This window comes from Nesoenas mayeri, assembly GCF_963082525.1.
Source record: "Nesoenas mayeri genome assembly, chromosome: 10".
In the NCBI taxonomy this organism is placed as follows: domain Eukaryota; kingdom Metazoa; phylum Chordata; class Aves; order Columbiformes; family Columbidae; genus Nesoenas; species Nesoenas mayeri.
In genome coordinates, this window is record NC_137560.1 from 15,509,919 (window position 1) to 15,525,037 (window position 15,119).

The 15,119-nt window shown below is 38.3% G+C and overlaps 1 protein-coding gene across 4 annotated transcripts; it reads left to right on the top strand.

Annotated features, from left to right (window-relative positions):
* The first annotated feature begins 880 nt into the window (after nucleotides 1-880).
* UBA3 (ubiquitin like modifier activating enzyme 3) lies at nucleotides 881-15,069 on the top strand. Of its 4 annotated transcripts, none has more exons than XM_080350713.1 (18): nucleotides 881-1,217; nucleotides 1,354-1,395; nucleotides 4,256-4,376; nucleotides 5,332-5,412; nucleotides 6,935-7,017; nucleotides 7,563-7,643; nucleotides 8,284-8,327; nucleotides 8,616-8,680; nucleotides 9,537-9,692; nucleotides 9,818-9,920; nucleotides 10,362-10,475; nucleotides 11,929-11,982; nucleotides 12,272-12,308; nucleotides 12,388-12,469; nucleotides 13,382-13,482; nucleotides 13,589-13,652; nucleotides 13,762-13,816; nucleotides 14,301-15,069. In XM_080350713.1, exons 1-18 carry the CDS (start codon nucleotides 964-966, stop codon nucleotides 14,387-14,389), a joined length of 1,626 nt encoding a protein of 541 aa, XP_080206839.1. In that variant the 5' UTR covers nucleotides 881-963; the 3' UTR covers nucleotides 14,390-15,069. The 4 variants fall into 4 exon arrangements, with proteins under 4 accessions (XP_080206839.1, XP_080206840.1, XP_080206841.1 ...); XM_080350715.1 differs by having other exon boundaries at nucleotides 1,202-1,228; XM_080350714.1 differs by lacking the exon at nucleotides 1,354-1,395.
* Nucleotides 15,070-15,119: the final 50 nt, after the last annotated feature.

Here is a 15,119-nt window from a genome sequence, read left to right on the forward strand (position 1 = left end):
GAGTCGCGGTCCGAATGGTCCACGCAGTGGCTGCCCCAGCCAAGGAGGCACCGAGGGTGTGTGGAGCCATAGCAGGTAGACCCTGCTAGTGGGGCGATAGAGCCCCAAACCCTCCCGTGGGGGGAGGCTGGTGCTGGCAGCCATGGTGGTTCAAACCCCAGCAGTCCCTGGAAGAACAGCTGCTGTTTCAGCGCTTTCACACTCCATCCCCCATGGCTCAAGCACACTGTCCGCGTGTGTATTGCGCAATGTGTCGCCACACTAGGCAATAAAGTCATAGAATCAGAGAATCGTTTCAGTTGGAAGAGACCCTCAGGATCATTGAGTCCAACCCTAACCTCACCTAACTGTCACTAAACCATATCCCTAAGAATCTTGTTCTAAATGCCTTTTAACCCCTCCAGGGATGGTGACTCCACCATTTCCCTGGGCAGCCTGTTCCAATGCCTGACAAACCTTTCCATGAAGAATTTTTTCCCAATATCCAATCTAAATCTGCCCTGGCACAACTTGAGGCCATTTTCTCTTGTCCTATCACTTGTTACTTGGGGAGACCAACACCCTCCATGCTACAACCTCCTTTCAGGTAGTTGTAGATAGTGATAAGGTCTCCCCTCGGCCTCCTTTACAGGGAGGGCTGCCAAGACAAAAACCGTTTGACAACACGGCCCAGGTGGAAGAACCACCCAGCTGGCGGGCAGCGACCAGCCCGAGGCCAACCCCGCCTCCATGTTTTGTCTCTAGGCTTCTCGGAGGTTTAAAGCGCCGCCATCACCACATGCTTTGTCCCCGAGGATGCTGCCCAAGGCTCCCGGGAAGCACCAGGAAGGCGGGGGCAGGAGGAGCCCTCGGCTGCGCGGGGCCAAGCGCTTCGGAGCGCGGGAGGGAGGGAGGCGGCGCGGTTCCCCTCAGCGGCGGGGGCTGCTCCGCGCCGCCAGGCCCCGTTACGGCGCTTGAGACTCCATGAGGGCGCTCCATTCCGGGCCTTTCCCCGCCGGTGGGGCTGCCGCTCTCCAGGCCCTACGGAAGGACCTGGGGGACACGCGGGCCCCGGGAGGGTGGTCCCCGCTTTGTTGCCATGGAGACTTGCGCTCTATCTCCCCCTCCCCAACTCTACAGGCCTGCAAGCGTGTCTGCGCCCTGGCAAAGCACCGCCCACAGAGGCGCCGCGGGGCCGTGTGGGGAGCAGAGGGAAATATGGCGGATGGTGAGGAACCGTAAGTGCCCTGTATGTGTGTGTTCGGCCGCCCCTTCCCGCGCTTCCCGGGGACGGGTGGGCTCCGGGGTCCCCTCTCCCTCCTCCCCGGTCTCTGTAGCGCGATACTGACCCTTCTTTTATTCTCTCTCTTTTAGGGAGAAGAAAAGAAGGAGGCTAGAGGAGCTGCTGGCGGATGGGTTAGTGCGGGGCTGCGGGCGAGCGGGCTCCTGGCCCGGGGCAGGGGCAGGCAGCGCTTGCTGAGGGGCGGCTGGTAGGTCAGGGCGAGCCGCAGCCCCGCAGGAGAGGGGTGGGCTGGGAGGAGGCTGCGAGTTAGCTCAGGGCTGCGGGACCCGCTGCTCGGGGCCACCGTGGCCAGCGGCCCCGGGGCCCGGCGGGAGGAGGGGGTGGAGTAAAGGTGTTAGGGGCTCAGTGTGAGGAGGGGGAAGGCGAAAGGGCGCTTGAGCAGCAAGGACTGGGGAAGAGGAATGTCCTGGGGAGAGGACCAAGGGGCTCACCCGGAGCGGGGATGGGAATTGCGGGCTTGGAGCTTGGCATGAGTAAAGGCTGGTGTGCTGGAGAGCTTTGTGACAGGGCTGGAAAAAGCTGCATTGCCGGCCAGGGGCCTGGGGAGGGCCTCTAGGCTAGAAGCAGGTGACTGAATTTTGGCTGAAAAATAAAAATGCAGACTACAGAACAGTTGCCTCTGCTTATTAAAACCCTAAATTCTATGCATCTGTCTTAATGGCCTTGAAAACTAATGCTCAGAAATCTTTAACCTCATCTGCTTCCATCCCCTAACTATCCTCCCATCTGCTTGTGGCCCTGTTCCCCAAGACCACAAAGCAGACCTGCCTGAGCGGTGGGCTCGCAGGCCGTGCATGCGTGTGTCGGGGTGAGGGTCTCAAAAATCCTTGGGCATGTTGGACTGGGGGGCTGCATGCCAAGTCCCTCGAAAGCATGGAGCTTTGGAAATGTGAAGGTGGCAGGGAAGAGTCTGCACCTAAAGCAGCATAAGGACTGTAGTGGTCTGATGTTTTAAACAAAATTAAAAATGGAAGTGCTTCGATTAAATAATAAGAATTTTGTTAAACTCTCATAGTATAGATACCTGATAATGCTATAACAACACAAAAATAAACCAAAAAGCTGTCTCTGAAGTTAAACATAAAATCTGACGTTAATTGTTGCTGTTTTTCATAATTCCACAACAGCCAACCCTGTAAAAAAGAAACTGTAGTATAATCACAAAAGTGAAACTAAATCTTACAATTTTATCACCTATAAAGGAAAATGCACATCTAAACAGAAAAGGAGTACTGCTGCTTAATGGCTGTTTGTATGACTTATAAAAGGATAACAAAAAATTGTTCTTAATGTCACCAAGCATAGCTTCTGCATTTGTTTCCAGAGAAGTTAAAGGTTATAGTAGAATCGATAGAAGCAATTATTGTGATGTGTATTGACCCATTTTATTTGCTTAAGTCGGTGCTCAGTGCACATCCTGAAAACTCGTATACAACAGATGAGCCCAAGGTTCAGCAAAGGGAATCCCATATTTATTCACACTATTTCCCATTATGTGAAATATTTGTTTTTTCACATTATTTTGAAAACTTGGGGGGATACAAAAGTGCAAGTCAAAGACCCTTATGAATTGAAATAAATTTTGTTGATATTATTTAACTGCTGACACAGTAAGTAACTTACCTAAAGTCAACAGTGAACCAGGAATGAGTTCAGTCTGCAATCAAAATGTAGGCAAATTATGACATATTTATTCCTGCACTTTAGTGAAGTTTTTCTCTGTTACTGAAAATCTTTTGCAGAATTAATTGCTTCCAAGCTAACATTACTATAGACATACTGTATTGTCCATCTTCTGAATTCTGTGAGGATAAAGGCATTCACTGTCTAGATGTTTTCACTGCACTTTTATTTTGAAATGAATCATCAGGAAGTAAAAATAAATTCTAAGCATTACCCAACAGTTATTGATACAAATGTTCTTCATATTACTTTGTAGGAGGAAGCAAATAACCCTTCTTATCGATGATGACACAACCTTTCATGCTCAGGATTGGCAAAGCTCTTTTAGAACAAACTTAGTTTTGTGTTAATGTAGAACATAATCGTTCATATATATATTGAGTGGCACTCCTATTTTAAAAGGGAAGTGCGCTCTGTTAAGGAAGGGCTTGTTCGGGGTAGGCGATGATATTGCATTAGAAAATTACTTGAATGAGCAGATTTTGAACTATTCCAGTAAGTCTCTTAACAGTTTAAATTTATACTTATGTACTACTAAAAGTGACCTGTAAAAGCAGAAAAAGGGTAATGGAGTGTTTGATGCAAAATTCTGTCTTGAAACTTCAAAAGAACATAGCTGCAAACATTTGTTTTTCCAAGTGAGACCAGTACCACTGACAGGCTCAGACAATGAGTGAATAATAGAAGTCTTCTAAATTACATTATACCAGTTGAGGGGAGAGAGCATTCCAGATACATATTTTTCTAATTCTTATTTAAATAAGCTATGAAGATTAAGAGGAGATAATGTTGGGGCATGCTAATGTTACTTCCTAAGTGCCTCACAATTGCAGTTACATATTGATAACTCTAAATGTGATTTATGATCTTAAGGAGTCTGTCAAAAAAGGGTACAAGATAGACTGATGGAAAAAAACCCATTACCCTCAATCTAAAAGGACAACCTCTCTCTGTGTCCTCTTTAAATGTGAGCAAAATAAAAGCAAACAAACTAGACCCTTTTTTCAATTCAGGTCAACTTTTATTAGTAACAGCTTAATCAGTGGGATTTATGGAAATGCCTGGGCTTTTCCCATCTATGCATATTTTTATTATTGCTTTCTATTTCCACAAATAATACCATTCATGCAAATGTTCATGCACATGACTTACATGCATAAAGAATATGCAGATGCATTTGTATGAATGGTCAATAATTGAGGTGTTTTTGAGACATATAAAGAAAAAGTATTTTAGAGATGTGGCTTTTTCTCTATGATTTTGCAGCTGAATTTACTGTGTTCTGTGCAGAATGGCTGTTGATGTTGGGTGTGGGGACACTGGAGACTGGGATGGTCGCTGGAACCATGTAAAGAAGTTCCTCGAGCGATCTGGACCATTCACACATCCTGATTTCGAGCCAGGCACTCAAGTGAGAAACACTTACTTTTAAATACAAAAATTGTAGCGTGTGTTGCAAACTAATGTGAACAGTTTCATTAATTGATCACCAGCAGTGTATGAGTACTGAAACTGCATGAAAAGCTTATATTTGAAGCAATTGAACATTATGATTCTAGAACATATTGTATTCTTTTTATAAGCTTGTATTTCTAAATTCTACACTGTCAGCAACGAGCTTGCTGTCATCATATATGTAAGTATGTAACAACAAATGAATTATGCTCTATCTTTGAGCCCTGCTTGAAAAATAGCAGCATTTGTCTCTATTTGTAAGTAATTAGATACAGTAAGGAATTTCTTGTAATATGAGTACTTAGAGAATTGGGGATGATGTCTAGTAGGGAAAAGCAAAATTTAGACTATTTTAATTATTCTATTTTCCCTTTTTTTGTACATTTTCTTTCACAGCTTACAGTTAAATGTATTTTACTGTTACCATTTTAATATAATGTTCTGTTATTTACTAGTTGGAGGCTGGGGTCTAGTAGAACAGTTTGCAGAAAGCATTTATGTAGTTAAAAATTTCAAACTCTGCATTGTTTTCTGTCTGTTTAGTGTTCTTTTGTATTATGTATCAGTAGAATTTTTGGAAGAAGAAAACATCTCCTTACACCAAATAATACGGAAGGTGGACCTTGTTTTTTTTCATAGTCAAAATTAATATAAAGAGAATGCTGGTATCAACAAAGGTCTTGCTTGTAAGTTGGGATACAGGAACTGCATGAACTCAATAACTGATTGAAGTCCAATATGTAATTACTCCTGCAAACACAAGTTGTTTTATTGATCTAAGTTGTTTTATGTGAAACTTAACTAGGCACTGAAAATTTATGGTAATGCATTTATAAGGGTTATGAAACAAAGGGCAAACTATACTTTTTCCTGTTTAGTTTATTAATTTTTTTGTTTTATATTTTCCACAGGCTCTTGACTTTTTGTTAAGCACATGTAAAGTACTGGTTATTGGAGCAGGAGGATTAGGATGTGAACTCCTGAAAAACCTGGTAATTACTCAGTTTTCACATTTTACTTCTTAGAATCTTCTTTTTTTTGATGAAATCGTCTTTTCTGCTTTGCTAATTTGACATTTTGGATTGTATGTAGCTACTAAGTTTCTCAGTTTTAATAAATGACAATACAGACAATAAACGTGAAAAATGTGCTTTGTTAATAAGCTTGAATGGTGATAGTCTAATATGTTGCATGTTTTTATAGCTCTCTTAAAGCTTGTCAGGAGGAACAACATGGTGCTGTTTATGGAAAGTGTAGAAAAAAGTTCACATGCAGCCTTAGATATGGTGTAATGTTGGTAGTTTTCCTTAATTACCAGATTTGGGGAAACTGAGGAAAATAAGAACACCTTCATAATGATACCAAGAAGTATTGTGTAGAATACTATAGATAAAATGTATCTTTTCAGCTGGAAAGTGATACTTCCAAGGGTCTTCAATCTGGTACACAGAAATACTTGCTGCTTTTCTTACAGAAATTAGTTTATATTCTGAAAAACTTTAGTCCTCTGTTGTTCATTTGTTTAATCATTTTTGTGATACAGCATTTTAAATACTTCATACACGTGGGATGGCTCTGTTTGTTCTGGAAGTGTAAAATGAAAAGTTTGATAGTCTTTATATATAACAAGATTGAGTCTCAAAGGAAAAAAGCAAGGAGACAGGACTCCAATTTTTTGGGATCACTTCAGAACATCACAACACGTTTCCTTTCTCTAAACCAAATGTTTTACAGCATTTATTTCCCTTTAACCACAATTCACTTTGTTTCTTTGTGCATGACAGATGTTATTACTGTATCAGATCAGACCCAGAATACAGTTTTAAGACAATTTTACTTTAAAGTTATTTGCCAGATCTAGCAATGGGCTGCAGGCAGAGATGAGGCAGAACTTCTGTCACAGGTTCAGCATGTTCTTAGATAGCAAGGTGAATTTTTGTGTTTGTATTCTGTTCAGCATTAAATGCAGTTAGGAATGCTGGCTTAGTTTGAACTGTGATTTGAGGGTGGATACACCAGACTCATTTATGCAAACTGTAAAAATGGTGTGCATGTTCAAAAACTTAAAATTTTAGAGTGATTACACTGCATTTTTCTATTCCTGCTAATCAGGGAAGTGCTGATGGTATTTTTTAAAATTCTGGGGTTTTTTTCCCCAGTGAACAATTTTGATTTACTACAATTGTGAACGGAATATTGCAAATTGCCCTTATAGATCAGCGTGCTATTGAATTCTCTGTGTCATGATTCGGTAGGCTACAGCAATATTGTGTTCAGTAAAACATTGTCTTTGGCCACTGAGATATTGCTAATTCTATCTGTCTAAATATCAGCATTAGCAATCCAACAAAGAATGTTCTTTTAATGAAGAATGACCATACGTCTACATGCACAGGGAAGGAAGAGCAAATATATTTGTTTCTCCAAAGGTTGCACTTTGGCATGTGGAATGAATTTTGGAACGCAACCAGTGTTTCATTTCCTATTAAATGAAATTGACTGTCTCTTTCACAGGCCCTGTCTGGGTTTAGACAGATCCATGTTATTGACATGGATACTATAGATGTTTCTAATCTTAACCGACAGTTTCTGTTTCGGTAAGTGATATTTTCATAGTTGGACCCTTTTTTTAAAAAAAAAAAATAAAATAAAATAAAAATATATATATATATATATATAAAATTTTTTTCTAATGTACCTAAACAGTAACATGACTATGATCATTATTTTAGTTGAACAAGATGTCTTGTTTTGAGATCTGGGGTGTCATAGTTTGAGCATGAAGAAAATTAACATACATTCCTTACCATTCAAATAGAGCTAATGAATAATGGAAAAGGTGACACCAAAGAATAATGCACACAGATTGAGATATCAGCTTTTCTGGTACCATTTTCTTCCAAGCAAAATTATAAATTTTTGGATTTTTTTTTGTGCTGATAGCTGTAGTTACATGGACATATTTAGATAACTATGGAGCTCTCATATCTAAAGCTTTGCAAGGATGCCTTATTATTATCCGTATCAATAAATTGTCCTACAGTAACAATTAGTCACTTAATTCAGTATTGCTATGCATAGACTCTGGAAAGATTTAATCTACTAAAATAATGCATTTGAACTTGCTTGGGTTTTTTCCCAGACCGAAGGATGTTGGGAGACCAAAAGCAGAAGTTGCAGCAGAATTCCTGAACAGCCGCATTCCCAACTGTGCTGTTGTAGCGTATCCTTTTGTAGAGAAGTAGTAGCCCCAAAGGCTTCAATAAAGTCTAGAAAACTCTGTAGGTGGTAAGACTATGTAAAATATTTTGCTTCCATAGTCTGTTTTTCATACAGTAAAGAACAGTTGCATTCAGCTGGTGATTGAGAATTCTTTCTCAGTGGCATTAGCATACAGGAAATATGCATGAGGAAAGAAGGTTAAGCTTGAAGAAAATATTTAGTATGTTCCCACTGAGTCTTCTTATTTAAATATGATATTGTCATATTCACTGAGATACTGGAATTACAGGTTTATTCACCAGAGTGTTTTGGGTACGTACTGGTGGGGCACAGTTTTTAAACACAGAGCAGCGCTGCTGATCTAGGACTTTGTGAGAAAGTGTGTTTTAAGCTTCCTAAATATTAATAGTTTGCCTGCTGAGCTTTCTCCTGTGTGTGACTATTACATTGTGTCGCTTTCTTGTTTTGTCAGATGCTACAGTTTCAGTTGTGGGAATTTCGAATCTTTCAATCCATTTCTAAAAACTGTCATATAAAATTATAGTGACAAATTATGTAATGTTTGGGCTTCAGGGCAGCAAATAGAAAAAAGTAAACTCAGCTGCTTTATAAATATATTCCTTTACTGGGCCTACATTCAGATATTTTAAAAAGATTCAAGACATGGATGAAAGCTTCTATCGACGTAAGTGGTGTTTGTTTGCCTGCCAAAAACCCACTGGTGCTTTAGGGGGACATTGCAGTTGTTGCTGCTTGCTGCTTTTCTTGGTAGTTAGATTGCTGATTATTTTAGTCTTCCACACTATACTGGAAATAGAGGTAACAAATAGACATAGCTTAAATCCATCTGTCATCCAGGGGAGATAGATAAACAACAGTTGGTTGCTTTGGATATTCTGGACTGAATACTTTGCTTGTCTTAAGAAGTATGCATTAGTATAGACTATAAATAATATTTTTTTTTTCCCCCTAGAATTTCATATTATTGTTTGTGGGCTGGACTCTATAATTGCAAGAAGATGGATAAATGGGATGCTGGTAAAGTCTTCAATCTTTTTAAAGCCTGGTTATTACTTGAGTCTAAATAACTAAAATTGAACAGATTTGTCTAGAACGTGTCATTAAAATTAAATGAGAACTGTTGAAACTCACAGGTTTATGTACCTATTTCTGTTTTTGCTTTGTGAACAGGATAAAATGCATGCTCTCTTATCTGCCTTTTTCTTGAGGAATGTTAGACAACATTTGTGCAGTGCCGTGCAGGAGTAATTTCAAAGTTAGGTTGCATTGTTTGGGGCCTTGCACAGTCAGCTTTTGAAAATCTTAAGAAGGGAAGTTCCACAGCCTCTCTGGATGCTCCCACTGTAAATGTTGCTTTTTTTTTCATTAGCCAAGTAGTACTTATCTTGCTGCAACTTGTAAATGTCATCTTTCGGAGCCCCACTGCTGCAAAGTAGAAGAAAGCTTGTCATTGGATGTGGTAGTTTTATCATTGTGAATTTGTTTATAAAATAAATGATTTATAAATAAATGTCATATTTAAAGAACTAACCAAAACCAAACCAAACCACCACAGACAAACAAAAAAAACCCAAGAATCAAACCCCAGAATCCTTCAACCATTTGTTCTATTATACTATAAGGAAATTATAGCATTTGTCAGGGGGTAAGGGGAGGAGGAGGTGGAGGGTGGAGATGGTAGATGACATCCTGTCCACTGACAAAAAAGTAGTGTTTTATATACTATGTACCCTTAAACTGTATAATAAGCATTCAGTCTTGTAATGTACCTTTAAGAATAACATTTTTAGGATTTTTTTTTCTTCCTGCAACTTGTTTTAAAACCAAAACAAGCAAAGACCAACAATCCCCTTTTGCCTCCTTTGTTTGTTAGATGTCATTTCTACATTATGAAGATGGTGTACTGGATCCAAGTTCCATCATACCTTTAATAGACGGAGGAACAGAAGGTTTTAAAGGAAACGTTCGTGTGATTATTCCTGGTATGACAGCATGTGTTGAGTGCACGCTTGAGCTTTATCCACCACAGGTAATCTAAAACAAGGGATATTTTAAAAAATATTTTAAATATTCCTCTGATTTGCTTGTTTCTTTTCCTACTACTATTCATAATGTATTACATGCTTTCTTGGTTTCTTCCCCTGCCCACACCAGGTCAATTTTCCCATGTGTACTATTGCATCTATGCCCAGACTGCCGGAGCATTGTATTGAGTACGTCAGGATACTGCAGTGGCCAAAAGAGCAACCTTTTGGAGGTAGGTAGTGTATTGTACTAGTGCTAAACTGACATTTCTCATTTTAACCAATTTTTGTTAGTTATACACAGCTACTTTTAATAAATCAACCCTACCTTTCCACCGTATGTGGCTCATTGCTGTATTGAATCTAAGCCTCCTCTGAGCTGGTGATGGATTTGCTATTCTTGAACTTGCTCTGCAGCTCTGTATTTGTTCACGTATTGCTCTAATGATGCACAATGACTTGTAATGTGTAGCATCTCTATAAATCAATGAAGTTGAGGTAGTTTATATATAGAATGTGTTAGAAATTAACATGTTTGTAGAAATGATATTTTGATTATTTAAAGCATCATGTTTTAATAGGTTAATTAGGTATTTGTTTTAACTCAATTTTTAGTCAAAAAGAATGCTGTATTTGTGAAGAACTCTAACTTATCTATAAATTCTTTACTGTAGAAGGTGTTGCATTGGATGGAGATGACCCTGAACATATACAGTGGATTTACCAGAAGTCTTTAGAAAGAGCATCACAATTTAATATCAAAGGTGTTACATACAGACTCACCCAAGGTAAGGATATTGCATTTCACTAAGTTTGTGGCATTTGCAGTTAGACTGCATTGGCATTCTTTGTATTTTTTAATGAGTAAGCTGGCAGCTCTGTTGAGAAAGAAATAGGTTTTTTTTTTCCTCCTTTAACATCTTAAAACAGAAACAAACAGTTTTTTTCCTGTGCCAGCACAAATATTTTATGATGAATCAGAGGAACTTATCTGGGAAAAAAATGAACATTATTTTGCCGTTTTATTTTTAACCTGGAGCAGCTCCAAAGTTTACATTACACTGTGACCACTTTTGCCGGGTCACAGAATGGGAACAAAAGAACATGATTGCGTCTTTTAGCAACACCAACAATTTATGCCAGTTTAGATGGGTTAAGACTATAGCATCTGTTCATTACTGCTGTGTATGCCCCTGTTCACATGCAAGTGCAGAATGCTGCCACTCATTTAATCATTTCGTCAGCATTTTAAATGCTAACCAAACAGAAAAGAAGTGGATAATCTCATACGATACCTCCAGAATTTTCGGTATCTTCTATTTGTTGACTTATAGTAATAAGAATGGATTTGAGACGCTGGGCTTGAAATGCCACGCTTGAACCCCAGTGTGCGCCTTTCTATCAAGAAAGGATTAACTAATTCCTTGTGCATCTTTTGCAGATCCCAGCTGTTGTATTGCAGATAGCATTTTTCTTTGCAGCAGTTAATACTGGCTTCTCTAGTAGTATTTTTTGATACAGATAAGTGTGAACTCCAGTTATGGCATTTAATTATGTCCATGCAAATGGCTGCACAGTTTCCAGCATTTGAAGGTGTCTTTGTTATATAGCACAACAGAAAGAACACAAAGATAAAAGTTCTATGTGTGTTTTCTTGGGTGTGAAGGGATACAAGTCAATAACAAGAAGCCAGAGGAACTTCACACTACTTAGGAATTTGCTGTCTTTTTGGCAGGCCTGAAAAAAGAGTGAACTTCCTTGTTCCTGATGTACAAACTTGTATGCGTAGGAAATCTTGATTTATATCAGCACGTGTACTTTGCAATTTGACTGGATGGGCTCTGAGTTGGATAAAGATGCCAATTCTGTTTGGCAAGCCTGCTCTTGCAGAAGAAATACCAAAACCAAATATCTTTCCTTTATGTATTTCTTCAGTTAAACAGGAATAGAACTGAGTTTAAAATTAATTTTTCAATGCTCAATACAGGATACTTGTTTTTAGAATTTGTTCATTACTTCTTTTTGTGTGATACCTTCTTTGTCTCAACATGCTTGATCCATTCTTAAAATGAAAAAGTGCCAGAGTACTTGAGCAGCATGTCATTATGCCTTATTGTTCTGGAAATTCCCAGAAAGTGCTTAAAGTACCTTTGGGTACACCCTTCTGTAATGATTGTGGCTAAAGTCATCTCTTGGTATAGTTTCTTTGAAAAGAGAAAGCTGTTTGTTTTGTTCTTCCAGGGGTGGTTAAACGAATTATTCCAGCAGTAGCTTCTACAAATGCAGCAATTGCAGGTATGCTAAAAGAACTCATTTCACTTCCGCTTTACAGGCTGTAGAGTTTTGTAAGGCAACAGTTTGGAATCGAGAACTCGGGGAGGATAATAGTAGTTTTTAAATGGGTCTGATTTATTCTTATAGTCTCATTTCTGTTTTGTATAGAGAACATGCACGTGACTGTATAAATTTTAAGCTCATGTATGACTGTGGGAGTGAGCAAAAGCATTGGAGACTGGGGAAAAAATAATGGGAAAACCCAGTATATAGAGCTAGAAAGTGAAGATTTTTTTTTTTCTCATTCCAGCCGTTTGTGCCACTGAAGTTTTTAAAATAGCCACAAGGTATTTAATTTCTGATTACTAACATACATGTTTTCCAACATAATGACATTTATTAACACTAACGTATTTGTCATTATAGTGCATACATTCCCCTTAACAACTACTTGGTGTTTAATGATGTGGATGGATTGTACACGTACACGTTTGAAGCTGAAAGAAAGGTTAGTGCCATTAAAGGCTTGCAGGGTTGTTTCCTTGATTTTTATTCAACTTACGCAGTTTGTGTGTATTTCGGTAACCCAATATTGAATCTCTTGGCCGTTAGCACTGAATAATATTTCTAAAGTTTTAAAACCAGAAACTACGAAGGGTTGTTTCCAGTATGTAGGAATTTTTTAAAAAAACCTTGGTGGTTTTGGGGTCTAATAGTGATGACAGTGGTGGTCTGTCTGTCCATGTAGAGTAGCTGGACTATTTACCTCCAGATCAACAGATATTTTATTTGATGTCCTGCTAATGAAACTTTTTCTTCTACCCATCAGTTTACAAAAAAATATTGCATAGTATATGTAATGGTGTCTTTTATTTTTACCTCTTTAGCCAAAGTTTCTTAATATTTGGAAAGTAGCTGCTGGTATAGAGATGTTTTTCAGACAGGTATTTCTTTGGTGTCTTCTGGTGTAACATTGGTACCTCAACTGTTTCTGCTGTGCCACCTGCAGAGGAAAACAATACTTGACTTTTTTGAAAGTGAATCCTGAAGATTTTCTCTGTAATATAGAAAATGTAGTTCACAAAATAAGGTATAAGGTACACAATCTTAAGAAGACTCATAAGCAAATCTTCTCGAAAAGAGGTTATGACAACAATTGATTTGAAGGTTTGTACTATTAAATTTTGTGCTAGATGCAAGTTGTAGTTCATAAATACTTAGTTGCTGCTTGGACCCAGTTCAGTAGTGACAGACTTCACAAGGAATTGGGTTTTGTCAATATTTGGAACAGTATTAATATCTCTAGAGCTAAAACTTAAAAAACAACAAAAACACACATACACAAATACTTTTGAGACCTTATTAGCAGCATTTAAAAAATCATATTTAACATAATGGGCATTGTGCTGCTTTGTTGTAGGAGAACTGTCCAGCCTGCAGCCAGCTTCCTCAGAACATAGATATTTCCCCATCAGCTAAATTGCAGGAGATCTTGGATTACTTGACAAATAATGCTTCATTGTAAGTGTGTAACTATTCTGACCTTATAACTTTTATTAGTTTAGTGTTTCAAAAAGGTAATTTCTAAATGTATTTTTACTTTTTTTTTTTAATGTTTTCTATATAGGCAAATGAAATCTCCTGCAATCACAGCAACTATGTATGGGGGAAATAAAACACTTTATTTACAGGTAATCTGAGCATACGTAATTGTCTTTAATAATCTTAATATATTGAAATTTACTTGCCTGAATTTGAAAGGAAATGTTTTGGGGTTTTTTATTTTTCTTTTTCTTGCAGACAGTTGCTTCAATTGAAGAACGAACAAGGCCGAATCTTTCCAAGACACTAAAAGGTATCATGCAGTTGTCACATGTAGATTTTCGAGATACTCCTGAATCATTTTTATCCCTCTGTGTGGCATGTTTAGATTTATTTTGCACTATGCAGTAGAGTGGGCTTCATGATCCTTTTCTGTGTAATATACCTTTCTCAGGTTGCTCAGGGAAAAGCTTTGAATTGCTTGAATCTAAAGGGTGGGCAGATGTCATCTGGTGAAGAAAAACATGGCGAGAAAGCAATGATAACATATGTACATGATACATACTTCAGTCGTGTTTTATATATTTCTTGACAAGGTCTTTTAATTTTCTGGTTGAATTAGATGAATATTAGTTTAGCTAGTGAGCTGTTTGCAGCTTTATTTCCTACTTATGGTTTGTGGGAATGGCATTTGTAAGCTTTTTTTTTTAATTAACAACAACAAAGCCTCTCCCCAAAACAACAAACAAAAAATCCTAGGTGAGTTTGCTGTACTTAATTTTTTCTTTCTGTTTCAGAACTGGGGCTTGTGGATGGCCAGGAACTTGCAGTTGCTGATGTTACTACACCACAGACTATGCTGTTCAAGCTTCACTTCACCACTTAAATTATTCATACCTAGGCTGCATATACAGTGACAGAAATCTGTACCCACCTTGTAAAACACAAACGTGCTCTGTGGGCGTTAAAACAGCCCGAAATGTTCATGTTAGTACTAGAGTTGTTGAAGGTTAGGTAATACAAATGAATCACCATATTTCAGAATTGTACTTAAAAGCCAATATTTGGTGGATTATATTTGTATAAATGCTTCTTAATGTACAGAACTCGGATGTATAGGAATATACTTTTTCCAGGTTTTGTTGTCAAAATGTTAATGCTGATATACTTTCAGAAACATGGAAATTTTAAGGTGGCCAAAAGTCTTGCTTTCAATGCATATATGCACGTGTATATGCAAAGAGAAAACCCTTCAAAGTGAACCACAGTGATGTGGTTTAAATTCTCGCATTTCTGTATATTTGATGAATCACCTCAAAGCCAAAAGAGGGTAGTAGATTAAAATGAGCATTTTCCTCTTGGTATTGATTTGATCAGTTTTATGAAAAGTGTTAAATATGGAAGAGATTACTTTGTTAACAAGCAAACACAAAACGACAAAATGATCAGCTGTACATGAAGATATGAACACGTTTTGTCACAGTCCCCAAGCTTAGGTATTGCAGGGTTATGTTCTGGTATCATTGGTGCTGTTAAGGTATTTATTAATAAAAAATCATAAAGACACCTTAATTTGTGGCTTATTGGTGGACATTCAAGATTGTTTATAACTTTGA

Bases quoted from the DNA above. Each gene is read 5' to 3' on its own strand.
- UBA3 (XM_080350713.1), top strand. From the start codon at position 964: ATGAGGGCGCTCCATTCCGGGCCTTTCCCCGCCGGTGGGGCTGCCGCT. The intron at 8,681-9,536 runs GTAAAGTCTTCA...TTTGTTTGTTAG, and splicing joins GATGGATAAATGGGATGCTG to ATGTCATTTCTACATTATGA. The intron at 11,983-12,271 runs GTATGCTAAAAG...TTCTCATTCCAG, and splicing joins TACAAATGCAGCAATTGCAG to CCGTTTGTGCCACTGAAGTT.